Here is a 26,066-nt window from a genome sequence, read left to right as displayed (position 1 = left end):
CCCTCAGAGGAGCCGCGGCCCCGCCTGGCGCGCTCCCGTGAGGGGGCGGTGCCGCGCGCAGGCGCGCTCCCGCCGCTCCTCAGGCTCAGGGCGGGGGCGGGTGGTGCCGCCCCGCCGAGGAGGGACCCGCGGCCGCCATGGAGGTGAGGGCAGGGGGGCTGCGGTCACGGCGCTTCCCGGCCCGGCCAGCTGAGGGGAGGCCAGGGAGGGGAGGCCCCCGGGGCTCGGTCCGAGCCCGCGGGAGCTCCTGCGGCTCGTCCGGAGTGCGGGCGGGCTGCGCGCTCGGGCGCGGGAGCGGCGGCAGCCCCCGGCTGGAAGGTGCCTCAGCCCTCCGGCCGGCAGCTTTGGGTCTGGGGGCTCTCCCCGAGGAATGCGGGAGTTTCCTCGTGTCTGGAGCTGAGAATCTGTTCCCCGAAGGTTTAAAGTGCTGTGTTTCATACCTAGTGCGTTTTTCAATAAAGAGTGGTAAGTGTGTACTCTCCTACTGCAGCTGCTTTCGGTTGACATTGCTGGAGTGGGAAAACAGGCAAAGGCGAACGGAGCAACTTCTACGTGTGATCACGAGAAATCTTTTCGTTCTTGTGTTTTTCCTCTGGCATAAAACGACAGCTGTGAGCCCCGAGGAGCACTGAAAATCTGCCTAATGTGTACTTTGTGGCATTAGCTCGAGCAGGGTGACCTTCTGAGGCGAGAGAAGCAGCGGGACAGCTCGGCTGCTGGCATCAGCAGGACTTGGGATAGCCAAAAATCAGCCCATTCCCTGACGCCACTGGCACTTGTCTGTGAATTGTCAGATTTATTGGGGAATAAGCCACTGCCCTTTTTTTTTTTTTTTTTTTTCCCGGTTACAAGCTGACCTCTTCTACAACCCTCTATCATCCAGTGTTATGACTCACAGTTGGGCTTGGGAAGATTGGTGTATGTTCTGATAACTTCATAACTTCAAAGAACTACTGTTTGCCTTTTTGCCTTTTTTTTTTTTTTTTTTTTTTTTTTTTTTTTTTTTTTACCTAAACAGAGCTCCTCTTCATGCCTCCCAGGTGCTGGATGGAAGCAAGGCAAAACACTCCTGTGGAGCTGAACCTCTTTCACTTCAGTTCTAAAGGTGTTTTATATTGGCAGCCCTCCAGGTAAAGTGGGGTGCCTTGTGCATTTGAAACTTTCTTGGTTCTTTAAAGGTCTTTTACAACCAAAAGGCTTCTATGACATTATTTCATGGTACCAGTGCTCTGTAATGCTTTCAAAAAAAGTATTTACTGCTGTGAGGAATGTCCTCTCTCCTTCTAGTACCTTCCTGGTAACAAATGTTAGGACATTGGTACAAGTCTTATGTGACATCAAATGTGACAATGCAGTGGAGTTTAATTACTTAATTTTAGGGTTGAAAGCACAGAGAAGGGAAAATAAAGAAAAAACAGTCTTGCTTCAAGGTTTAGAAAAACATTAAGTTAGATTAGCTTATCCAAACACAGCTGCTTGCTGATGTAGTTGTATGTTGTGTAGCTTTTTTTTCCAGTGACAAATGTGATTATCTGATTGATCATTTGTGGGGTGTGGAGCAAGAGCAGGAAATGTTTATCTTGTATCTGTATGAAAAGAAAAGTTGTCTTATAAGAAGTTTTTATCTTTGGTTTACACTAACAAGGGAGCTGAGGGGGATTAGAGGAACTACTTGGTGATGCAGAGATAATCTGAGAGTTGTTCATGCCATCAGATGTAGAAGAGAGTAAACAGCTTGCTGTTTAGTAAAGGGCCCTCAGAACCTACTTACATTGGATATCTCCTTAATTTAAAAGTGCTCTAGGGGTTGGAGAGCCTTTAAGTAGTTGAGTCAACACACTATTGCTAGGAGTTTTCTCATTTAGAATGTGTGTGTGATGGAGTTTAAAATAACTTTACTGCTAAGTTCTTACTGCCCTGTGATGGCAAGTCTTAGATATGAGCTACCTGCCAGTGGTTAGTAGCAGTAAATGTTCTGTTTGCCTGTTCTGCTGGCTGTGGAAGGACAGAGGATGTTCTTTAGTGCAGTAACCAGTGTGTGTGCCATGTTGTTCCCAGCAGAGCTCACCATTCACAGTTATTCATTAGCCCTGTGAAATACACCCTATTATATCCTCCCATCCATGTGGCTGCCTTGGAGACACGTTGTCCTTGAACAAGAAATTAAAAAGATTACAGTGTTTTTAAGCCACGCTCAGTCTAAGTTGTTCTCCTTACTTGTTATGTCTTAGCTGGATCAGGACACTTCTCTTGTTTGCCTTTGTCTTTCCAGCGGGGATGATAACAGTTCTTTTGCTGCCATTCTGAGTGATAACTACTGCTTTTAAAGAAATGCACGTCTGCCTGGGGAAACACAGGCTGATTTCAGCAAGTCTCATGTCTGCAGCATGTGTGTCAAAATGAGCTGTTCCCCCAACACGAGAGGGAAAGGAGAGCTGCGTGCTCTCCTCTCCATCAAGGTTCTCCCTGCTTCCCCAGCAGTAATCCTGGTGAAGTGAGAAAATGGGATGGGAGGAATCTGTCTGAAATAACTTGATGTGCTATCCTGAAAAGTGAGATCCACCCATGGCTGGAGGGTTTGACTGGGAACCTCAGAGAACCCCTCTTAGTTTGCAAGGGAAGTGTTAGCTGAAAGTACCAAAGAGTTACTCTGCAAATTGCTCAAGCAGGAGGTGCTGTGACACTGATCTCCTGGAAGTGTGACAGGGGGAAGCAGGGACATAAAGAGAAAGAAAGGTTGCTGTAACCTTTTCCCCAGTATGAAGGGTTTCAAGCAGGTGGTGTCAGCTGTGACACTGTGGGTTGTTACAGTAATGCTGTGATAAGACTGGATCAATAACTTTTGTCAGACTTGCTCTTTCATGAAATTGGATTGCTTGGGTTTCCTGTGAACTTTTGGGTGTTCATTTGAAAATCTTAATGCTCTTGTGTACTATTGAGAAGATGATGGAATGTTTTTAAGTTCCTCTCCCTTCATGGATAACTCAGACTAAACGAAATTAAAAGTTGTGCTGTAGGTGGAATGAGAAGGTAACTCTGACAGCTAAGAATGAATTGTGGAAAACTAGTGCAAAAATCAAGTAAGAGTATTCACTTCTTACAATTTGAAATTAATGTACTTAAAACAGAACAAGTATAAAATAATCTGATTTGACACAGAACTGTCATACATCATTGCACATTCTTCCTCTTCAAATTGTATCTCTTGATGTGTAACATTACAAACACAATTAATCACTATGTAGCTGCTATATAAAGGCAGCTTGGGTTGTTCTGAGCTTCCTGCAACTAGATGGTTTTTGCAGAATCAGCACCTGCTGAGTGTGTCCAGTTTCATTATGAGCCACATCTGTAGGAATCAGCATTGATGGAGGAGGAAGGGTCCAGGAACAATGTGAGACACTGAGCTAGGAGGAAAACTGGACTGAAGTCTGTTTTCATTTTGTTCCAGTGAAATTGTAGGGGTGTGCTTTTGCTGCATGTTCACGTGAAGCCCAGCACAACAGGTCCTTGCAATGTCTTTAGGCTCTGGGCACTACCTAAATGTATGGAAAAACATTTTCAGGATTTCTGAGTGGTAACGTGATGATCTTTCTTTTCAGCTCCAGAACAACTTGGCTCAAGCAGGACCTGTTTTGGAGCAGGTGGTGGTGCCTGGACTCTGCTTTCTTCCACTGAGTTCAAACACACAAACAAGGTATTTTCTTCTAAATAGAAAAAGGCACCTCTTCTGTGTTCCCAAGTGCTTCCTGTTACACACATGTGCTTGTTTTCCAAATATACTCTTCCTTCCTTTGGGAAGCAGATTAGAATGAGAGGGGAGTTAGGTCTGAGTAGTGGATTTTGGCATGTTCATATATGGAGTGTCAGGAAGCAAGATGAAAGATTACTTAAGGTCTGAATGAAGTGAAACTTGTGGTAATTGTTCCCTTTCTTCTTCTCTTGGCTTTGTTTGCAAGTTTCGTTTACAGCAAAAGAGAAAGGCTGTAACTACCTTCCCACACAGGCTCTGAATAGTGTGTGTATTAAATATTGCCTCAATGCTGAGTTATGATGATAATAAAATTCAGGGGCTTCAACAAAACTGCAGCTCTCATTTTACTTACACTGTGGAGTTTCCTGGTAACATTAGCCTGTGAGTAATAATCCTAACCTGACTGTAGAAGGACAGATCAGAATTTGAAGACACTCACCTTGGACCTGATGTGTCCATGGGCCATTTCCCTCCAGAGCAGTCCATGCAGTCCCCGAGCTCTGTCTGGCAGGGTGAGCTGCCTCAGAGCCCACAGTGTGCCTGTCACCAGGAGCACTCCTGCAGTGTGCAGAACACCTCAGCATTGCTTGGATGGTTGAGGCACACTGGCCTTGGGCGTCTCCAGAAATTCTTTTGGTTGTACAGCTGCAGGAAAAAAAAACCCATTTCTTTGAAAGCTTGAAAAATCTCTAAAGCGTTTGGCTGGACTAAAGGCATTTTCTTGTAGGACCAGCTGTTACTTAAGTACTGGCTCATTATAACAAATGAGTAATGGGAGAGAAGCTGTGATACCTTTAAAGGATGAGCTCTGTTGACAGGAGTGAGCTTCACAATGATATGAAATAGCAGACCAGAGCAGTAATAAGAATCTAATACAACTAACACTTCATGTTTTAATGTGATGCCAAATTTAGTCAAGACTATAGGTAAAAAATGTCAACTTTTCAGCAATTTGGTTTCTGTATACATAACTACTGAACTTCCTGTTTTCAGGGAAGCAATTCTCTGTAATTTAGGAATAGAGTCAGACTAAAGGGAATTGAAATAATGTAGTGAGTTAATAAACAGCTGACTGTAAATATCAGAGCCAGGTGGTAGAGTGCAGGAGCTGTTTGTGAAGATGTCAGCTGTGCTGAGAGACAGGATTCACATTCTGGAGTTTTTGCTGATTTTTAGTCAAAGCTAATATTTTACTCAAAGCTAGTATTTTTAGAGTTTTAGCCAAAGCTAGATTTTTTAGTTTCAAGCTCTGAAGCTGAGATATTTGAAATGGAATAGGATCTGCCTAGCTATAGTTTGTGGAAGGTCAGGTCACTAAAGGTGCCTGTTTGACACCTTGTGAAAATCAAGCACCACCTTCAAGCAGAGCAGCCCTATCTCTGAGCAGCTTCAGGTGTGTCATTTTAGTCCCAGTTCTCAATAACTCCTGATGCAGGTTGGATTGAAAAAGAGGAGAACTGGAATTTGCTGCCAAAGGCTCACCTTCTTTTTATGTTAAAATTTGAAACTGTATGTGTTTCAGTTTGAGTTAAAATGAAGCTGTTTCTTCAGAAACTGGTAAAACTTGCTTTGTATTACTGTGTTTAAGAAGTCACATAGAACATCCATCATGATGATTTCTGAACACATTCTGCCTAAGACTTGAACATGAGGATTTACTGTTTTGAGGCTTTGAGTGATATATGTTGAAGTGTTTCACTAAGTTGTTAAGGAGAAAGGACTTTTATAATAACGCTCACCCTGAATTTTCAGACATGTGGGTTCTAAGTGACACTCACAGTAGCTATTACTGACAGATAAGAACAAGAAAAATGTAATGGAGCAAAGAAAAAGTATTTAATGTATTGGTAGATTGTTGTGGAATGTTTTCTGCCTTGGAGCTTCTCCCATGTTTTGAGTACTTTAGAAACAGTGAAAGGCAGAAAAACTGCTCATCACAATCTCTGTTAAAAGAGAACTGACAACAGTTTTTGGGACTTGCTCTTTCATTACTAGTGTTCTCATAATTATTTCTCACTATTTATATTGATTTGGCTTTTTCTGTAGTACAAGATGACTAAAAGTAAATTTAGTTAGAATTCCTCATGGCTTAAAATGTTTTAGGCGCACTTTGCTACTGCCTTGAAGATTTTCAGCTGAGATTTTAAACTGTTGAAGCAAACTTAGCTGGATGTGATTGGTGTGAAGTGCTCCTGCCTAGAACTTCAGTGTGGAATTATTTAACTTTTTGGAGATAGGTTAGCTGTACAAATATGGCCATGTTTTTATTTAGGCCTTCAATAACAATATGCAGGTGGGTTTTTTGCCATATTGTCTTGCATCAGTGAATTGTTACCTCTGACTAAGCTCCTGTAGAATCTGCAGCTAGTAATGTAGGAAAAAAATATAAATGCCATAAACACTTCTTGCTTTGGAGCATAAATTACCCACTGATCTGTGGTTTAGAAAGGTGCATTATGGTTCCATGAGAAATAGTTTTCTTTATGGCCTTTTGGCAGCATCAACTGACCTAGATTGCTCTTGTGATACTTTAGCTCCTGTGGTTGCTTTGTTTCACTGAGTGATTTGAAACTTCCCCACATGTTCCTGCTGTTTTGGAGGCTCATTTCCTTGAGCTGATTTGTAAAAAAAAAATCTCTTTGTAAAACAGCAGAATAGCTCAGAGGAGTGCCCTTGTGAGGGCTGCAAGTGCTGTCTGGTATCAGGGCACATGTTCTGTTGTGGGTTATTTCTGTGCATTGCCTTACTGTGCTGTGAGATAAGGATTCAGAATAGATGCATTGTTGTTCCCTCCTGTTTTTACATTTATTTATCAACACCTCCAAACTATTAACTGAATTGCCTTTTTAGGTTTCCTCTGATATTTGAAAAAGAGGTGGCAGCCTATGATGAAGAAAAGCAGAGAAACTTTTGGATAGATAAGAACATAAACACACAAGAGCATGTGCATTTTCTCCTGAAGTAATTGATTGTTAAAGTCACCTCTATGTTCTGCCACACAGAGATGGTCAGCAGCCAGCCTGTCCCCATAGCAGACAGTGGGAAAAGGAAAAAGAAGAAAAGAACCAGAGCCACAGATCAGGTCCCTGGGAAGTTTGAAGGTTGGTGACAATTGAAAAGCTTTTAACTGTTACAGTCTGCTTTGCTTCTGATATTTTTCTGTTTTCTTAGCTAGACAGTGCATTTTTTGGTAGGAACAGTGCTGATGTCAAAAGGTTTTGGTTGAATAGATGTGTGCACAAATGCTGTGAAATTTTGTAAGTAAAATACAGTTCAGTGAGAAAACTGAGCAGTATAAAACTTCTTAGTGGGCAAGTAGCAATGGAAGATACATTTCAAATAAAAATGATAGCAGCAACAAATTCCAGGTTTAAATGTTCAAGTTTGTTATACTTAAAACACCATCTCTGCAAGCAGATTATGTATGGCAGCATTTTCTGATCAAATAATTGTCTTCCACCTGAAAAAAAGTTTGAGTTTTACATGAAGACAGGTATAGTGGCTGAGATCCTAGAGATTACATATTTGTTCATACTACAAATGTTTATATCTCAGCAATTATGATCCTGTGATAAAGTTTACTTCTAATTTTTCTTGAACTTGAAAGAGGGAGGTGAAAAAGGAAGCATAGTTAAGACTGGCATGTCTGCTTTAATGCTACATAAATTTGAGGGAAGCTTAGCAGATATAGAGCTTGTCTTGATGTTATTCATTAAAATAACTTTCAAAATTCACTTTGATGGATGTGTCCTTTCTTCTGGATTTCTTTGGCAGACTTGTACAAGCTGACTGCTGAGCTGCTTGGTGAGGGAGCATATGCTAAAGTTCAGGGTGCTGTCAGTCTCCAAACTGGGAAAGAATATGCAGTCAAAGTAAGTAGAGAGTAAAAGCAGCATCACTTCTGTCTGTGATGTGTCCTCTCCCTTTGAGTATCTCAGGGAAAACCTGCAATAGAGTGGGTAATAGCAACTCCTTCTAGGAAATTTTTGATGCTTGAAATGAGCCTGTTTTATAACTGTTGAGAAAACCTGACATCTGAAGTGTTGTGCCTCCAGAGTGAACTGGTTTATCAGCTGCAGGTAGAAATCACAAACAGTAAATCACTGTGATTGGATCTCAGGGCAAGCTTTCCTCTCATGCCCTGCTTTAGTTGTAGTCTACCTTTGTGTCTTCTTATGAAAGAAGAGGCTGAGTCACTATACAGCATGGCCTCCCAAACAGTGCAAGCTTTTGGGTGCTGTTCAGAGAGCATCAGGTGCTGCCAGTGGTTCATGTAAAGCTGTCTTTAATTTTTGATAGAGGCCAGTCTTCGTTCTGTAATATCACTGAAAAGCTGGGCTCATTGACAAATTTGTTGTTATCCTGAGTCCCCCATTTAATTACAAACAGAAATAACAGCAATAGGGAACTTTTATGTTTGATTCTATTCAAAAATAGGCACAAAATTTTAAGCCCCTTTGAAAAAGTAGTTCTATAGATGCTGGAATTTTTTCTGTACTTTGTAAAATTGTTGAAGTTTAAAGGTTGAAATAAAAAAAGCTCTGCATTAGGAATTTGATGTGATCAGATGCAGAGGCCTGTGTAGTACTGATGGATGGTTGCCTGTTCTGCACCAGAGAGCTCAGGCTGCAGAAATAAGAAACCAGTCCTGGATACAGGTGATGGTGATATCATGAGCTTCCAGTTTATGCAGCAATAATTCAGGCTCAGCCTCTTGTCCTCTTTCAACCTGAGGATGGTGTGAAGGAAGGTGACTTCTCATGGCTCTGAGATTGAATGTATGTTTTCTTTAGGTTCTATTACTGGGTCTCTATAAAGTTTACACTATGAACTTTTATTTTATGGTGAATTTGGTACTTGTTGCTTAAATGCCTCTAATAACAAATCTGTTCTTTTTGATTGTTCAGTGTCTGATGTGACTCAAATCTATTCTTGGTAGAACTCAAGAGGATATCCTGTTCTGCACATTGCAAAGATAAAATTATGCAAGAAAAAGCTTGTGGTAACTGGTCACTGGCTGTGTAATGTATGGATTTAGTTCCTTTCTTCTCTTCCTGACCTAATTTCTCTTGTCCTCTGAATGCCTTCCAGAGCTCTGCTGACACTGCTCTGTAAACAAATGCCAGATGAGAAATTGAACAAACAAACAAAGGTGGAGTGTTGTTCTCCAGTGGGCATGCCCTAGATTCAAACCTTGGAACAGTTACCTAATTCCAGAGCTATATGCATAGTTCCTGCAGTAATTTTTCAAATATGAGTTCTTAAAACTCTTTTTCACAGATCATTGAAAAAAATGCTGGGCATAGTCGGAGTCGGGTTTTTCGTGAGATAGAAACTCTGTATCAGTGCCAGGGTAACAAGTAAGTATGGTCTTGTCTTTGTTTATTTAGAGTGTTTTGATTATTTGTTTTCAAATTTTTATATGTGACAAGTTTAGAAGCTTTGCAGCAGTCTCCTTAAAACCACTTTGAAATTTAGACTTGACTTACTCAGATTAAGAATTTCCCCTTCTTTACCTGTGAAATTTAGGGGAACTATTTACAGATTAATAGTTACACAACTCAATTAGAGCCAGGTCAATGTAGCTTGATTGTGCTTCAGTGATGCATGGCTTTTGTCCAGATGAGAAATTAACATTTTGACACTCTCCCCTGTGATTTCACCATCAGCAAAAGCTGATATGATACCAGCTGCTGTGGAAAGGAAACCTCACCATTCCTTTCCCTGATGTGTGGTTTGCCCTCCTCCTCGTGTCAGCCTTCCTGCTTTTGCACTGGAACTCTTAGATCAGCAAAAAGCTAACAGTTCTCATTTGGATGTGTGCTGACTTCATGCAGCCACAGGATGAGGCAACTGCAAAGCTGCTACTCATGACTGAAGAGGAAGAAAAGCTGTGCAGGCACTGGGAACTTTGTGATGGGTTTGAGGCAGTTCTGGAGCTACTTTTAGATGTCTCTGTTAATCTAGAATGTATATACAACAGATGGGGTGTATATATTACAATTGTGCAGCTTATATTGAATTTTTCAAACAAGTGCCTAATATAACATACAGAAATAATTTCAAAACCAACTTGTTTACCAAACTCATGGGCTTATGTTGTGCTGTAGAGAAGCAGACCACAAGTTTCCTCTTTTGTGAGGTTAAGAGTAAATAGTCTTCCAGTGCACAACTGATGAACTCAAACTCACATGACCACATGCAGAATTTCAGGGGTTGAGTGTACCATTAAATGTAAAAAATTCTGACTCACACATTTGACATTCTCAAAGCAACCTGGGGTATTTGTGCTGCAAAGAATTTACATGAGCCAAACAAGAGTTGGTCTAAAAATGGCAACTAAGGAGCTGGATTTAATATCTTGTTGACAGATGCCTGTCTCCTTTGAGCCCTCTGTGTTTTGCTTTGTGATTTCCAGAGAGAAAGAACGCCAGTTTAATTATTTTTTCTTTATTTCTGCCTGCAGCACAAATGCAGTGTTTTAAATTATTAAATACAACCTACTACCAGTTATCTTCCTGTCAATTGAGCAGTAGCAGAGCTCTCACAATCTTGTCTGAGTGTGGTGTTTGGCCTCTTTCCCATGCTTAAATTTCAGTGGGAGTTGGAAATGTGGTTTTAATGTCACAGGCAACCAAAGCAACTTGATTAACTGGAACTTGTATTTTTGGTTACTTCTGGCACTTCCTAGTTATCCACTCTGGGCTGAAACTCTTCATTGCTGTGTGTGCACTCCATGCTTGTTTCTTTTATTCTCTATTTTGTTTCTTTTTTTAAAGGAACATTTTGGAGTTAATAGAATTTTTTGAAGATGACACAAGATACTACCTGGTCTTTGAGAAGCTTCGAGGAGGTACTGTGCAGAAACTCTCTTTGCTCATTGAATCATTTTGGCTCCTATTTGCCTCTGTTTTAAAGTAATAATTGAAGAACTTAAAATGCTTGAGAATTTAGTGCAGCGTCTGTGTACCCTGGCAGAATTTTCCTTTGATGTAGGATTCACTTAATTGCCTGGAACTCTGTTATGAAAATCATCTTGCCTGTGCCTGGGGTTGCTGTTATGGAGAGCCAGTTGTGCTTGTGGGTGCTTGAGAGCCCATCAAGTGAGCCTGAGTGGTCACTGGGCTCCTGCACTTCCCACTCACCTGGGGAATGAGAAAGCCCATGAAGTGCTTGCTGCAGCTTTCCCACATTTGTCTGCAGGGAGTATAATGACAGTACCTGCTAATTGCATGGCTGTGCAAAACCAGGAGTTAGTGTGGCCAGCCCTTCAAAGGAGAACTGAGCTTCTGGAGTATCCTGCTGCCCAGAGAACATCATCTATTGTCTCTGGTCAAGAAGGTTTCTAGGAGCAAACTGTATGTGCAAGAAATAAAAATTCTTTCTGCATAGATGCAGAACTATTTTTGAAAGAGAGGGATGTGTATATTTCTTGAGTAAAAGCTTTTGTTTAACTTTTCTCAAAATTCTGCATCTTTTTATTGTATTTTCCCATAAAACTTTTTCTTAATGCACAGATGTCTCTGACAAATTAGCTGTAATAGGGCTTGTTTGAATGAATCTGCATTTGTCTTTTTTTTCATCTCCACATTCTTCCATTAGTTAACCCCCTTTTTGTAAGTCTCTGCTTGTCAGTGTACCTGCATGGCTGCTGAGAGGATATTAATGATACTCTCCTCTTAGCTACTGATTTTACAGGCTCAGCTAGGGTTGATGCTAGTTTTCTCTTAAAAAAAAATCAGTATTTAAAGGGTTAGGTATGTGGTTTGAAGACAAAGAATGAGAATTAGGGTCAGATCTGATGCACTGCAGATTCTGATGTGAGTGGCAAGGCTGGCAAGAATGAGAACATTAATCTTCAATGCAAGTCTTACTTCAGTAACTCCAGTCTCAGAGGCTGCTCTTACAGTGTTGGAGCATAATTTGGGCTTTCCATTTTCAACTTCGCCTTCCAGTAGCTGTGGTAACTGAAGGAGCTCTGCTCCTATTTTATCTGTTTTCAGTTCACTGTGAATGTCCAGAGTCCCTTTAGTATCCTTGTCTGACAGCATTTTATAATTGAGTGAGTTAAAATTGAGCTGATTAGATTGAACTTGTATGATTTAAGAGTTTTTTCTCTTTTTTTTCTCCTCTGAAATGCATTTTGAGAGGTGCTGTATGATGCTTTCTCCCTGAGTACTGGAGAGGTAGGAACAACTAGTGCCCTGCTATTCTTTCTTCATGAGAATTCTCTACGTGGGCTGAATGTAAAGTCAGTAAAGTGTGTTTTTATTGATATTGATATAATTCTTATCTGAGAGAGTTTGAACATCAGCTCTATTCAGAAGGGTAATTTCAGATAAACCTGCTGAGTGAAATGAGCACTTCAGGTAGCTCAATATTGTTTCCTACAAAGTGTGGGGTCTTTTCCACAGGGCTGGAAACATTGAAGAACTTTCACTGCTTTCTAAAGGTGCAAAGAACAACTACACCAGGAAACCCCTTTGAACTTTGTGCGCTCAAGAAATCTGTAGCAAACTAGGTGGTGTTGGTTTTAGCAAGGGAAAATGTCTGTGTTTGAAATCTGATAACCTGGTTCAAAGTGGCCTTCCTCCACCCAGCTGACACTGCTTGGCTGTGCATATCTGAGCATACCTCTCTTCTTTTTGAATGTCCTTTCTCTTCCCTCTCTGAATGCTCACTGTGGAAGAGTGCCAGTAGCATTGATGGTATTAGAATAGGAATTACCAAGTAGGAGATTTCCTTCCACATTTAGAACTAGAGCATAAAAGTGAAATCACCTGAGATAGAAAACATTGAGTATACTGGGGCTAATAACAAATGGCTTTTACTACTTGAGTTTCTTTGCCTGATTGCTTTTACAGATACACCTCTCTGAATAAGAAAATAGAAGGCAATAGTAAGGCTGCTTAGGGAGCTGGGATCTCTGTGGACTACATGGTTTTTTTAAAGACATTTTTAATCTTTTGAGATGAATGATTGAATTCACTTTATGAAAATGAGGAATCAAACTTCCCTTTATTCTTTGTTAAAGGGATACCAGTGAGGCTCTGCCTGCAAGCTTCCAGCCCTTCAGTATGTTTTAATTTAAAGGTCTTTTGTCAGATTTTATATCCCTGGGCAAATTTTACCTTAAGTCAGTGCAGAAGCCTTGTCTTGATGCCTGTGGGGAATTTGATGTGTATTTAAAGGTCAGATCTCCTTTTACTTTGATGATGTTGAGGCACAAAACATGTATCCTTGACTTTCAGTGCAGGGTTTCAGTGGTGACATTATAGCAAATGAGGGGAATTTGAGTTTGACCATCCATGACCTGGGGTAGGCTGAAGTGTTTATGGATCTCCTTAGCCGATGTTTAAGTTTTACTGGTACTATTGGCAAATCTCTACTGTCCCAGTGTGTGGAAAACAGGCCAGTCATGTCCTGGGGCAGTAAAAAGTGATTGTCTCTCATGCTGTGCTTAAACTAGAAGGTGCACTGTTTGAAAACTATGTTCTAGCACACTTAGGTGGTGAAGCTGCTCAGTTGTGCCTTTTCTTCTTAGTCATTCCCCTCTTTGCTCCACAGAAGTTGCCTGCTGTGAAAGGCTGCTATAAAGTGTGAAAATGAGATTATGGATTCATGGTGCTTGGAGCTAGCTCAGCATTCATACTGAGGTTTTCCCTTTCACCTGTTACCCTGACAGGTTCAATCCTGGCCCATATTCAAAAGAGGAAGCACTTCAATGAACGAGAAGCAAGCAAAGTGGTGAGAGACATTGCCTCTGCTCTGGACTTTCTTCACACCAAAGGTGAGAGAGGGCTGCCTCCATCTTTACTAGTTAATACTATACACTTGGGTTATAAAGCACATTTATCTCTAAGTAGCCAGCTTTTGCTGGTATTCCCATTTACAGCAATGGCAGATGACTTAAGCTGTTTTCCTCTATGATGCTATTTTCATATTTTATATTTCAGTATTTTCAGTAATTAGGAGTGTTAAGATGGTACAGGCTTTCCAAGGAGAACACTTGAATCATCACCCAGAGACACTTAACATTAGGGTTGAGTCTATTTGTTCCTTTACACAAGCCACCATGTAAGGGTTACTCAAAAGGGTTCTAATAAAATTTTAATTTCCTCATCTTTTCAACAGAGGTACTTTTTTGTAATTACTCAGAATTTCTGCTGGTCACAAGACCTGTTGCTTTGCAGAAGCTTTTGGCCCCCCACATTTAGACTCCCACTGTTAAATTGAGGAGACCTAAGTGAAGCATAGTCTTTATTTGAAGATGTCCTCAATTCCTTTGCAATTTGCTTAGATTTAAAGCAGTTATGTTTATAGAGATTTTTTTTTTGCGTTAGTGTTTTTCTGCTGCTTTTTTGACTTGGGAATACTTTGGTTTAAATTCAAAAATTTCTATGCATTATGGTCATCCCAGAGTTTATTTTTGGGCTGAATATGATGGATACTTTTGAAGTTTTTCCTAGGTTGTGATTATCTGGCCTTGCAGCTTCAAATACAGTGGCCAGCTCTGAATGGAATGGCATGTAATTGGAGACTGTTTATGGGTTATTTATTTTGATACATTTTTTCTTTCCTTTTTGCCATTCTGATTAGCCTGGTAGATCTCAGCAGATGTGGTTTGCTGCCTAAATTGCTTAGTACTGGCCCTGGATCAATAAATGTTTAGTTGTAGTCCATACTTTCAAGTCACAGGACCGTTTATATGCTGAGTTAGAATTACAGCACTGGTACCTCAACAAGTTGAACCCATTAAAAAGAAAATTGTAGCAATGCTTGGAGTAAAAGGGGTAAGCCTGATGAATGTGGATCTTGTCACATGTTGTGACTGTTACAAAAAGTGAATTTGAATGTAAACCAAACTTAGCTTGGATCAAGAGTTTTTGTAATCTTCATAGCCTGTCTATGTGATAATTCAACATTAAACCTTCAGAGAATGTATTTCTTGAATACCTGTGTTTAGAAGATTTTGACTTTGAGATATGGGACATATAAGAAGCAGGGAACTTAGGCTGAATATGTGGAAAAAAACTTTTTTGATGTGCAAGGCTGTAGTGGGTTTTTTAACAGCTGCAAGTCCAGGTAGCCCACTCAAGAGGTTTAACATCAGCTGAGCTAATACCTTTCTGTAGTTCTCTCTCAGCTTTTAGTTTTAATTCCCCTTTTCCCAAACAAGAGGAGGGTGATTGATTAGAATAGCTGTAGAGCAGCAGTCTGCTTTCTTGTTGTTTGCTGTGAGCTGGGACAGCAGGGATATAGCTTGCAGAATCAGCTACATCCCCTTTTCATTTTATTGTTCTCTTTATGGTTCTTCCGTGTGACATTAAAATAATTAGTAAGTAGGGTACAGAACACTAAAGTAAACAGGAAATTAAAGCAGTTTTATTGCACAGCTTAATGGTGAAGTCCTATAGCTAAATGCTTTTAAAAAAATTTGAATGAGGACAACTAATTCTTTTGACAGGAGTAGTTTAAAACTCAGCTGGATGATAATCCTGCCTTACACCCATTTGGGATGTGTGTGCTTTATTGCTAATAATCTACTGGAGAGGTGTTTAAAGGCGGTTGTTTTCTCAGTGCTCTGTGCAACTGCAAAATCAAATGTTACATAATCAGACATTTGAATTCACACAATAATACAAGAAGACACTGTTGGCTTTCCCATTGTGAGCCAAGCCAACTGCTGGGACTTTGGTCAGCCTTGTTGCAAAGGTCAGTTCAGGCCACCTCAGTGGGCTCATTGTGCCATCATTTGTGCCCATGCCATGTGCACTGTGTCAGTATGAACACTGATTCCTTTAGCTTGGGGCTCTGCTGTTATATTTTAAGCCACATCTTGTGGAGTGTGCTGAAGAAATGACACTAAAAGCTCCCTTGCCTAGAGTTTGGTGGAATTTTCCTTCCTGTACTCTGAAGTAATATAAGGTGTTCTTGGAGTGTAAGTTTCTAAATCAAGACTAGACTGCAGTTAAATTACAGCCAAGTTGCTCATTTGATTTGATTTTTTTTTTTGCCTCTCATTTTCTACCTTCCATTTGAGTTTGATCATATTAAATTAAGAACTTCCAGAAATTGTGTTTTTAGGCATTTGAAGAACTTTGACAGAGAACCACCTTGCATGTGGATTACACAGATAACTTTGTGCTTCCCTGTTAGGTTTGCCTATTCTGATAGGAGTCGAATGAAGAAGCCTTTTGGCTGTTTTCCTTTAGCTTTTCTTCAGCATCTCTAACTTAAACTTTAATTTTTCATTTGCTTCAGCAATGAGTCTGTAGCTCAAAGGAATATTTTTATCTGGGAGTCAGGGGATTTTTTTCAGAGGAGAGTGCCTCAAGTACTGTCTGTGCTGGTAGGAGTTCAGCAAGCCAATTGATCCACCTGGAAAGAACAACTTCACTGTAAAAGGCACCAAAATAATTTCATTAAACTGTGTAAAGCATTAAACTTTCCTACAGGTCAGTCATCTCAATAAGCTGGTTTTAAGGAACATAATTAATTTGGGCTAACAAAATGTTCTGATGTTAGGTTCTTACTTGCTTGACAGACTCTCCTGTCCAGTTAAGGATGATAAAGGTATAGCAGGATGCAACAGTGACATTTAACAGTTGCACTTTACAGTTAAATTATTATATCTAAGAGGGGCAGGTGTGTGTAACAGACTCAGACCTAGAATATTTCCCAGGCCACCTTCTAAAAAAGAGAAGTTATGAGGAATAAAACAGCAGAGTATCCTTTCTAATGAACATTTGTACTCTATTTAGGTATTGCTCACAGGGACCTGAAGCCTGAAAACATCCTGTGTGAATCTCCAGAAAAGGTGCTACTCTGGTCTCTTAACTCTCCAAACTGAATTTTTTTAACTTGGTTCCCAAAAACAGTCCTTGTGGATTTTTCTTCTTGAAAAGTTTTGAACCCATTAGGAAACTTCAACTAAATTTAACAGAACTGAAGCTTGAAAGAGACTAAATTCTTCTTTGAGCTGTGAAAATGTGAACATCTGGCTAAGAGATAAAAAGCCAACTGGCCTTGTAGAGGGACAGCAGTGACACCCTAGTGCCTCATCTGTTCTGAGCCAGTACCCAGATGGACAAGCAGCATTTAGAGGCCAGCTGGTCACATTAAATGACCAGTTTTCAAAGTGCCCTGATGTGTACTGGCACTTGCCTAACCAAATAAAAGAATAATGTAGCAGGATCGGGTGCTGGTGGTGTGGGTGCAGCTGGGGCAGGGCAGGTGAATGCCTGAAGGTGGCTGTAAGGGAGTGGGTCTCACTAGGGATTTGTGTTCTGTCCTGGGGTTTTCTACTTCACATATGTACATATTCATAGATTTTGCATTAATCCCAGTCTTCCTGACCTCTTATATTTTTTAGATATCACCAGTAAAAATATGTGACTTTGATCTTGGCAGTGGGGTGAAGCTCAACAGTGCATGTACTCCCATAACTACTCCCGAATTAACAACGCCGGTGAGAGACTGGTGTGGCTTTGTGCTTTCTTTGTTCTACTATAAACCAGTTTTCTTATTTCCAGAGGAGACCTTCCAAAGGGCTTACTGCCACTACAGCCAGTGCTGGGCAGTTCATTTCAAACAAGTGTATGTGTGGTAAATGCTGTCTTGCTCTCCCAGTTACAGAACAAATACACAAAAGCACAGGAGCTCAGTGTTAATTCTCCAGTTGGCCAGCATGTGACACATTGGTCCTGCTTATCTCTTATACAGTCAAATGGAGAAACTTTTTCTGCCCATTTTTGTGTGCTTGTGGACAGACTTTGAACCTTAGTTTTGTGTTCATTTCCCCATATTTTGGTTCTGTAGCCAAGCCATGAGTTAAGGAGAATGCAAGCTCTCTAATCAGTGTGTAGCTCTGTAATACACATTTGTTTGAAAAAGTACAGTCCTGTGCTTTTGCCATTTACTGTGAAAGAAAAATCTGACAGTGTTGCAGAAGTCTTACAGAAATCTATTCCCCTGATACACTTGTCTGATAACTAATGGATAAGACTTAAAAAACTGAAAGATATAAATTAATGTTTTGACCTTGGATTAAAGGTTCACAGCCATGTAGAACAGCTTGTGGTGCTGCTAAAGAATTTCAGTATTCTCTGATGCCTAATTTCTGCTTTTCCACCAAGCCACTTGGTATAAAGAGTGGAAAATGATAAACCTGAGTCTTGTTTTGATGTGACTGTCCCTTTGTAAACTTGATGGAATTTGGTTTCTTAGTGTGGCTCTGCAGAATACATGGCACCTGAAGTGGTGGAAGTCTTCATGGAGGAGGCCACATTCTATGACAAGAGGTGTGATCTGTGGAGCCTGGGGGTGATTCTGTATATCATGCTCAGTGGTTACCCCCCTTTTGTGGGCAACTGTGGCACAGACTGTGGCTGGGACAGAGGAGAAGTCTGCAGGGTTTGCCAGGTGAGTGTGCATGTCCTGGGTGTGTGGGGAGAGCAGAGTTCTCCCCTGAGCTTTGGGTGCAGAACTTGCTGCAGTGTCAGCAGTGGAGAGCTCTGCCTGATGCTGGCAGGTGGCTGGGAGGATGAGCTGTCACTACTCTTCTTCAGTAGAGAAGTTGAGTGATACCAGTTTCTAAAGTAAGGTTGGGCAACTGCCTCTCCTTCCTCCTGTTGTGAGATTTCAGAGCTTTTCCTCACCCTCTTCCCCACTCTGGAATCCTCCCTTGTTCTGTAGTCCTTGATCTGGTTTATGGTAGTCACTGCAATTCCTCAGATAAAAGCTGAGCCCTGGGAGGGTTGCCATGCAGGGCCTGAATTTACTTTCTAAAAATGGAGTATTTTAGCTGCCCTCTTGGGAGGGGGGGAAGGGTTTTCAGCAGACAGTGTTTTGTGTCCATCTTAGGCTGCACTGAGCCACTCTCTGGAGCTGCCTGTCACTCTCCATTGACTGCATAAGGACACTGGATGGTTTCAGTTCCTGCCCTCCACATTAGGTGGATAAAAGTGAGTGGGAAGTCTCACCTGAGAAACCTTCTGGTTGCAGTGTATTTCAATTGAATAATTTTTCCTTTACCAGAACAAGCTTTTTGAGAGCATTCAGGAAGGCAAATATGAATTTCCTGACAAGGACTGGTCACATATTTCCTCTGAGGCCAAAGATCTCATCTCAAAGCTTCTGGTTTGTGATGCCAAAGAACGACTTAGTGCTGCTCAAGTTTTGCAGCATTCATGGGTTCAAGGAGTATGTATCCCCCTTTATATAAAGAGTTATTCTTCTTCCAGAGTGACAAATAAGCTGTTCCCTGTCTCTGAACTTTTATTTGAGTCCTTGTGTGTTTCAGTGCTTGTATCTTGATTAATTAAATGATACACAGTGGCTTTATTTTTTTCTGCATAGTAAATATTTGGATGAATATGTCAGCCCTTAAGTGTTTGTTTTGTTTTGTTTAATTATTGCTTTGTGCATTTTAAATGGCTTTCTTGTGAATAGCAAGTACTGCAGTACACAAATTATTGTGCTAATACAGTAATGCAGAATGCTGGTAAATATGGTTATAAAAGAACAGCAGTGTCCTCTTATGTTTCAGTTCCCTGTTCAGGAAAGAAGGAATAGACCCTCTGGAGAGCTTCCAAAGCTTTAGTCTTATACCTGCAAGCTGTGAAATCTTCTTGTGAGGGGAGACAGATTATGAAATATGCTTTGCCCACAGTGAATTAGTTTATTTGCAATATCTGTAAAGATTTGGGGAAGTCACTTATTTTTTGTCACTCTTGGGAAAGCTTGGTTCCCAGCTGCTAATATGTAAATAACTTCTCTTCAATGCTTCTTCTAGCAGGCTCCTGAAAGGGGATTGCCCACCCCTCAAGTTCTTCAAAGGTAAGATTTATTTCTAAACATCTGTAAACTTGGCCAAGAATCATTCCTGAAAGAATGGGTAGGAGAGAGGAGTTGACAAATTAGGAGGTAACATCCCTGGCTGAGAATGGAGCTTCATAAATGTGCCACACTAATTTGGTTAAGAACATCAGAAATATTAAAGCTCTGAATTTTCTTTATGATCAAATCTTGTTTGTTTGTGGAAAAAGCATTAGAGGGAATTCCTGCAGTGCAGTGTTCATCTTAGACAGGAAATAATGATGGTTTTGTCAGCTTGCTGCCCAGGAGAGGCAGAAAAAGGCATAAAGGAGTGTGTTACCCAAAGAGACTGCTTTCTGATGGGTGAATAGTCACCATAAACACAGACCTGGATCTGACTTTCCTTGTAGTTGTGGCACTCACAATATCCACCTACTGTGAGCAGGGCAAGCCTCATTGCAGGTGGTTTGATGGGAGAGTCTGTATGCCAGAGAGCCTGAGTCACACATCTGTTTCTGTCTCTGTCTGCTGCTGGTGATTTCAGGTGCAGAAATCACCATAAAGAAGCATTTCCCTAAGGCACAGGTGCAGTTGTAGTGGGACTGCAGTTCTCTGGAGAAAGACAACAGAATGGCCTCATATGCCCATCCTTTAAGAACTGAGGATGAAATTAGGATGAATTGAGAACTTAGGTAGAAATTAAGGATGACATCTGAGTTAGCTTCTTGGGTTTATAATCAGAAGTCCTTGGCAGAAGGAGGAGTAGAACTGTGGCTGTTTCCAAAATCCCAGAGTATTTTTGTCATGCATTGCTGGTCCTCTGAGTGACGATAAATGCAAATATTAACTGGTCATTTTGCCTGCTGTATCAATGATTTGGTAGAAGAAATAAACACGCCTGGAAATAGATCCTGTGCTGTGAGGGCGAGTGGGTGAAGGGCCTGTGTTGAAGCTGCTTCCTTCTTTTCTTCCCCTGTCCAGGAACAGCAGCACGAAGGACCTGACCCTGTTTGCTGCCGAGGCCATCGCCCTGAACCGGCAGCTGTCCCAGCACGAGAGCGAGCTGAGCGCGGAGCAGGAGAGCGCCGCCCACGCCGTGTGCTCCATGAAGCTGTCCCCTCCCTCCAAATCCCGCCTGGCCCGGCGCAGGGCCCTGGCACACGCCACCAAAACCAGCGACTTCCAGCCAGTTCCCCATAAAGCCTTCTAAAGCTCTGTGCTGCTGTGGCGGGGGCAGGATGAGTCTGTGTTCTTATTTGGATTTTCAGCGCTGATAAAAGCTGCTCTGCTTCCGACACTTTGATTAGGAGCTTGCTCTTGCGATGTGACTTGTAACTTAAAGGGGACAGCTTTTTATGGGAATGTTTTTTGCCTGTCAGATTTAGTAGTGCATTAAGATAATTCAACTGGGTTTTTTTTCCAAACTACAGAAGATGAGTTTGCTGCTGTATTATTATCTGAGGTGATAAATCACTAAGTTTTCCTCATTTTCTTCTTAGAAGAGCACAGTTTAAAATGCAAACTTGAAAACATCAGGAAAAACCCACACTTTGCCAGGGAGAGCATCAAGCCTGTCCCTGCTGATGGCTGCTGTCCTTGATGGCACATGTTGAGGGTGCTGCTGTCACTGCCAGCAGTAGGGGCTGTTCTCAACCAACAGTGCCCTCCTCTCTTTCTGTAGACTCAGGAATGAAGGTGATGACTGGGTGGATCTCTGTCTCCAGTACATTCATTGGGCTTATATGGAACGAGATGGGACTGTAAAGGTGCTCATGTTTCTAGAGGTGGAGAGAGCTCTGCAGCTTTTTTTATGTCGTTGATAATTTGTGTGTCAGCATGTGGAGTGAAAACTGGGAGGGGTGGGGTTTTTATCTGACACATCTTTGCCCTTAACTCTGATGTACTCCATACCATCTGTTTTTTAATTTTCTGGAGTTTGATGTCCATCATATCCCTTTGAAGCAGTTACATTCTTAAATCTGAGATCTGCAGTGTAACAGACTGTTTATGTAACAGTTTACAGTTACTGTTAGGCTTTTTAATACTAATGTGGGTTTTATTATATTAATGCTATCCTCAGCTAAACCTTCCTTTCTGTAAAATTGTATTTCTCCCATGACCTTTTGTGTGTCCAACCTGGACTTCCTAATGTGAACAGACAGACATCAGTGAATTTTGGTGTGTGAATAATTCAGAAATGCCACAAGCAGAGTACAGCTGTACAAAAATGGTGCTGCAGCCACAGAATTCTGCCTCCTGTAGTAATCTCAGGCTGGGTGCCTAGATTTTTACTTTCAGTTTCAATACTGTGGTGCAACAGAGCCAAGAATAATTTGGAAGGGTTTTGGCTGAAAAGCTGAAGATTTTAAGTGACCAAAGGGAGGTCGGTGGAGAAGGACACAGATGTTGAGCACTTTGTGAAACATAAGCTGTGAAAATTGGGCCACTGAGATGCCCATGATGCACCTTAACTTGTCAGCCCTTTTTGAAACCTTTTTCCAGGGCTTTGTGTGCAGGGGGAAAGGAGGAGGCCCCAAGTGCCAGCACAAAACCCTCCCAAGCAGACTGAGAAGGAATAAAGTAGCAGATGCAACAAGCACTTGGAAGTTGAAAGGTCAAAGCTGAATGTCTTTGCATGGCCTATTCAGAGTGGTTTTACATTATCAGTAATATCAGTGCATATAGCTATTTTTATAAAACATGCAGTATTTTGTGACTAATATTAAAGTGGTTATTTAAAAGTTTTTATACGTCATAACAGCCGATGAATGATGAAATGTATTTTGCTTTTTTAAATTAAAATGCCCTAAGTTATGTATTTAACACATTTGGCAGTTTTTTGTGGTTTTTTCCTCTCTTTATTTTTGACACAGTAAAGAGAATTGCTTCTTTGTGTGACACTGAATTCAAGACAGTTGAAGTCTCTGAGGACTAGGCATACCTCCCTCTTCTATTGATTTATTTTATTTATCAGTCTGTGGTCTCAGATTTCTTTTTGGGAACTGAGAAAAGTGCCCCAAGCAGGGAAGAGGTGTTAACTTAAGCCAACTGTTCTGCTCTCATGTGTAGTCTAGTTCTGAGTGCCTCTTGCAGAGTCATTTTTTAGTTTCTTTGGAGGTCTGTGGCTCTGGGATGGGGAAGGCTGTTTTCCTGGAGGCGTGGGATGCAGCACTCCCCAGTGCTCTGTGCAGCTCATGCCCTGAGTGCAATCTGAGCAGAGCAGGAGTCCCAAACCAGGTGCCAGGCCCTTTATGTTTACTTGCCTTTCTTTTAAAGGAAATGCTTGTAGTTGAACTGTGCTTTAAAATGATCTTCTTCTCCTTCCCTTTTCCTCCTGGATAAGAAAGGTAGCAGAGAGCACAGGAGACCTTTTGGCAGGGGTACAGGAGTGATGTTTCAGTAGGGCAGGTCTTGGATCTTTCTTTGCTCTGAAATGAGAAGTCAGATGCAGCTGATGATCCAACAGGTGCCTCTTTCCCTCTGATCTTTACCTTTCACTGAGAGTTCAGCTTTCTTCAGGTGAGTTAGCCCCAGAGGGCCTCATTTGGAAGGTTTTCACAATGCTCTTTTCATGTCAGTGAGGAAGAGGTTCTTGCTTCTACGTGGAAGGTCACTAGATCACTCTGATCTGTGCTTTTGAGGTAGTGCTGGGTCTGCTTGTGTTGCCTGTGAATCTCTTGTTTGGCAGCCTGTGGAACCTGAATGCTTCATCACTGAATCCCTGTGCCTTCCCTTTGGGAAGGGCTGAATCTGTGCCATGTTTTTTCACTTGCATGTGATAAACTACACCAGGCTGCTAGTGTGGGCTCCCCAGCTTCTGAAAAATGATGGAAAAGTGTCTTCTTGTGGGGAAACTGGGTTGGGAAGGCACAAGGTGACCTTCAAGAATTCAAAAAGATATTCTGACCAGCAAGGAGAACATCAGAGCAGCTAAGCTGATCTTTAATATTGATTAGGCAACCCACAAGAAAATTTTGCTTTCCATCCCCAAGGTTTTTCTGGGAGGTGGGGAGCAAACTGGGGGAGAGCCATCAGCATGATTTATAGGGAAATAATTTCAAACAAATGGCAACCAAGCAGCTCTAGTCTCAAAGCAGTCCCCTCAGGAGCCAATCCTACAGGATGTTCTGTAGGATTTTGCTGACCTTTATGTGCAATATTTCACAAAGTACACTCAGCCTTGTGCTTGCCAGGGTGGTTTCTGCATTGTTGGTTGCATAAAAGGAAGCTCCCGTTTTTCATTGTGTGGTATTTTTTCTGCTCTCTCTTCCTTCCCCACATATTTATTGAATCCTTTGTCAGGGATGCAAAGATGCCTTTGTTATTTGGAGGGCTGTGGGTGGGCTGGCTTTCAAGGTACTGAGTAGCTTTGTTAATTTTCAAAACTAATAATTTTCTTCGGACCACTCCAGTGGCAGCAACAGGCTCCAAATCATCATCATTTGGCTTCCATGGAAACATACTGCCATGGTAACTGAAAGGCTTCCCTTCCTTCCCTTCCTTCCCTTCCTTCCCTTCCTTCCCTTCCTTCCCTTCCTTCCCTTCCTTCCCTTCCTTCCCTTCCTTCCCTTCCTTCCCTTCCTTCCCTTCCTCATGTGTGTTTAGTTACCCCTGCCAGATTCCATCAGCACTTTTAAAATTCTCCAACCATAGAAGTTCACTTCTCTGGGAAGAACAAAAAAAGTTGTAAAACCAGTGGTGCCATTTCACTGCCATTGTTTTGGGGGAAAAAAGAAAACTCTTTCAAGTCTGGAGGGAGATGTCACTGAGACACAAATTCCCTTCCAGTGTAGAAAAAAAGCCCCAACTCCAGAAGAAATGCTTCATCTTTAGATTGTCTTGTGGGAGCTTGCTGTCATGGGCTGCTTTGGGAAATTGGGCTCTGCACCCAGCCCAACATCTGTAATACTGAGGAGAGTGAGAATTGACTCATCCAGTGGTTGTGAGCCACAGTACCAGTGTTTGGCTGGGTCCCTTCCAGCTAATTAATTTGACACCAGATTTTCTGTTGCTGTCTGTCACAGCTGCTTTCACACTAAGATTGGTTAGCAAAGTTTGGCAGGCTGACAAGCAGCCCCAGTTCAGCAACTCTGCTGTGATTCAGCCTGGAGTGGGAGGGAAGGGGGAATTGGGCCTCCTGGAATGTTTTGCTAAGCAAGAAGCAGGGCCAAGGGCAAGGACACTGCAGAGCAGAGGGTACAGAGGAGCTTGGAGTCAGTTGCTTCATGGTTTTGCCTTCTCTTTGATCCAGAACAAAGCTAACTGGCACCACATCTGATCAGAGTCCTGTGGCCAGTTCTGAGACAGCACTGTGTGTGTATATGGGTGGGAATCTTGCTTCTCTCATTGTTCCCTTGCCCAAAATCATCACCCTCAGGACTTGAGAGCTTTTCTTGTCAGCTGCCTTTGTAAGTGCAGTGCCTGCAGCCAGCTCCAGACTACTTGTGGGGAAGGCAGAGCTGCCTCATCTATTTCCTGCTCCTTTTTTCATCCCATTTCCCACCCTGATGTTCTTGCAGCAGCTCTAGATCCACTTGCTTAGCCAGGGGATGCTCCAGCAGCCTGCCATGGCCTCTGCAGCCTGCTGTGGAATGAGGTGGAGAAACAAGCCCTGGAGCCACATAGTTGTTTGCTGGAGACCTGTGGGACTGCTCCTGAGGGTCACCAAGCTTTCCCAAGGGATTTTGTTGGTGACAGTAACAATCCAGGGACTCCTTGTGGTGGTGGATGAAGCAGATTGGCTTTTGTTCTCTAGCAGAGGGGTTGAGGCAAGTAGTACTGGAGAGGGGAGGGCAGAATAGGCTGCACTCAGCACTTCTGGGATGAACAGGAGTGGACTCCATTGGATAATTCACAAGTGAGTGGTGTGCTCTGTGTGACATTATCCATGGGCATGTGCTGCTTCCAGAGGAAAATGTATTTCCCTGCTTCCAGAGGAAAATGTATTTCCCTGCCATGGAAAACGTTTGTGGAGTAAATGCTTTCTGTGCTCAGCCTAAGCACCAAGCTCTGGTACAAAGCTTCCAACTGACTTCAGCAAGGGTTGCTCCCACACTGGCTGATTTCCTCTTGTGTTGAGCTGTGTCATATCCTTGCTGCTCTACAGAGAATTCTTAACCTACTTTGGGTATTTTCAAGCTGAGTTTACAGCAATCTCCTAATTGTCTCCATGCTAAGAGGAGTACGCCATCCAAACTTCTTTCTGTATTTTGTGAAAAGTTCATGTCACCCCTGGCTTGGCAAGGTGACATGGACTTTATCCCCCACATGTTCTTCCAGCAGCATCAGGATGCAGCTTTTCCTTGTGACTGGCCTGCAAGCACCTCACAGTGCTATGATGCCCTGCAAAGCCATTTTTGGGGTTTTTCATCAGCACAGAGTGTTTCCCTCCCATCCCTGCACCTCTTATTAGATCCATTGCAATGAAGGGAAGGGCAGCTGTAAAACTGCCCCGTTCTGAGCAATTTACTTCAAAATTTACTTGAAACTAGAG

The 26,066-nt window shown here is 42.0% G+C and overlaps 1 protein-coding gene across 6 annotated transcripts; it reads left to right on the top strand.

Moving 5' to 3' along the window:
• The first annotated feature begins 42 nt into the window (after positions 1 to 42).
• MKNK1 (MAPK interacting serine/threonine kinase 1) lies at positions 43 to 22,400 on the top strand. 6 transcript variants are annotated; one of them, XM_054638105.2, is made up of 14 exons: positions 43 to 143; positions 1,019 to 1,130; positions 3,609 to 3,697; positions 6,757 to 6,855; positions 7,529 to 7,626; positions 9,035 to 9,114; positions 10,534 to 10,607; positions 13,440 to 13,544; positions 16,519 to 16,574; positions 17,130 to 17,225; positions 17,984 to 18,178; positions 18,794 to 18,958; positions 19,554 to 19,594; positions 20,555 to 22,400. In XM_054638105.2, exons 4-14 carry the CDS (start codon positions 6,759 to 6,761, stop codon positions 20,781 to 20,783), a joined length of 1,236 nt encoding a protein of 411 aa, XP_054494080.1. In that variant the 5' UTR covers positions 43 to 143; positions 1,019 to 1,130; positions 3,609 to 3,697; positions 6,757 to 6,758; the 3' UTR covers positions 20,784 to 22,400. The 6 variants fall into 6 exon arrangements, with proteins under 6 accessions (XP_054494080.1, XP_054494079.1, XP_077038595.1 ...); XM_054638104.2 differs by having other exon boundaries at positions 19,551 to 19,594; XM_077182480.1 differs by having other exon boundaries at positions 3,603 to 3,697; positions 19,551 to 19,594.
• Positions 22,401 to 26,066: the final 3,666 nt, after the last annotated feature.

The sequence above is a fragment of the Agelaius phoeniceus genome, chromosome 8 (assembly GCF_051311805.1).
Source record: "Agelaius phoeniceus isolate bAgePho1 chromosome 8, bAgePho1.hap1, whole genome shotgun sequence".
Classification (NCBI taxonomy): Eukaryota; Metazoa; Chordata; class Aves; order Passeriformes; family Icteridae; genus Agelaius; species Agelaius phoeniceus.
Note: the sequence above shows the minus strand (reverse complement) of the source record. Positions and strands in the feature narration are given on the sequence as shown.

What these genes read in the sequence shown, in the direction of transcription:
- MKNK1 (XM_054638103.2), top strand. Translation starts at nt 6,741, where the DNA reads ATGTTCTGCCACACAGAGATGGTCAGCAGCCAGCCTGTCCCCATAGCA. An exon ending in TATCAGTGCCAGGGTAACAA is followed by an intron (nt 9,115 to 10,533) that starts GTAAGTATGGTC and finishes CTTTTTTTAAAG; the next exon opens with GAACATTTTGGAGTTAATAG. An exon ending in GGACTTTCTTCACACCAAAG is followed by an intron (nt 13,545 to 16,518) that starts GTGAGAGAGGGC and finishes TACTCTATTTAG; the next exon opens with GTATTGCTCACAGGGACCTG.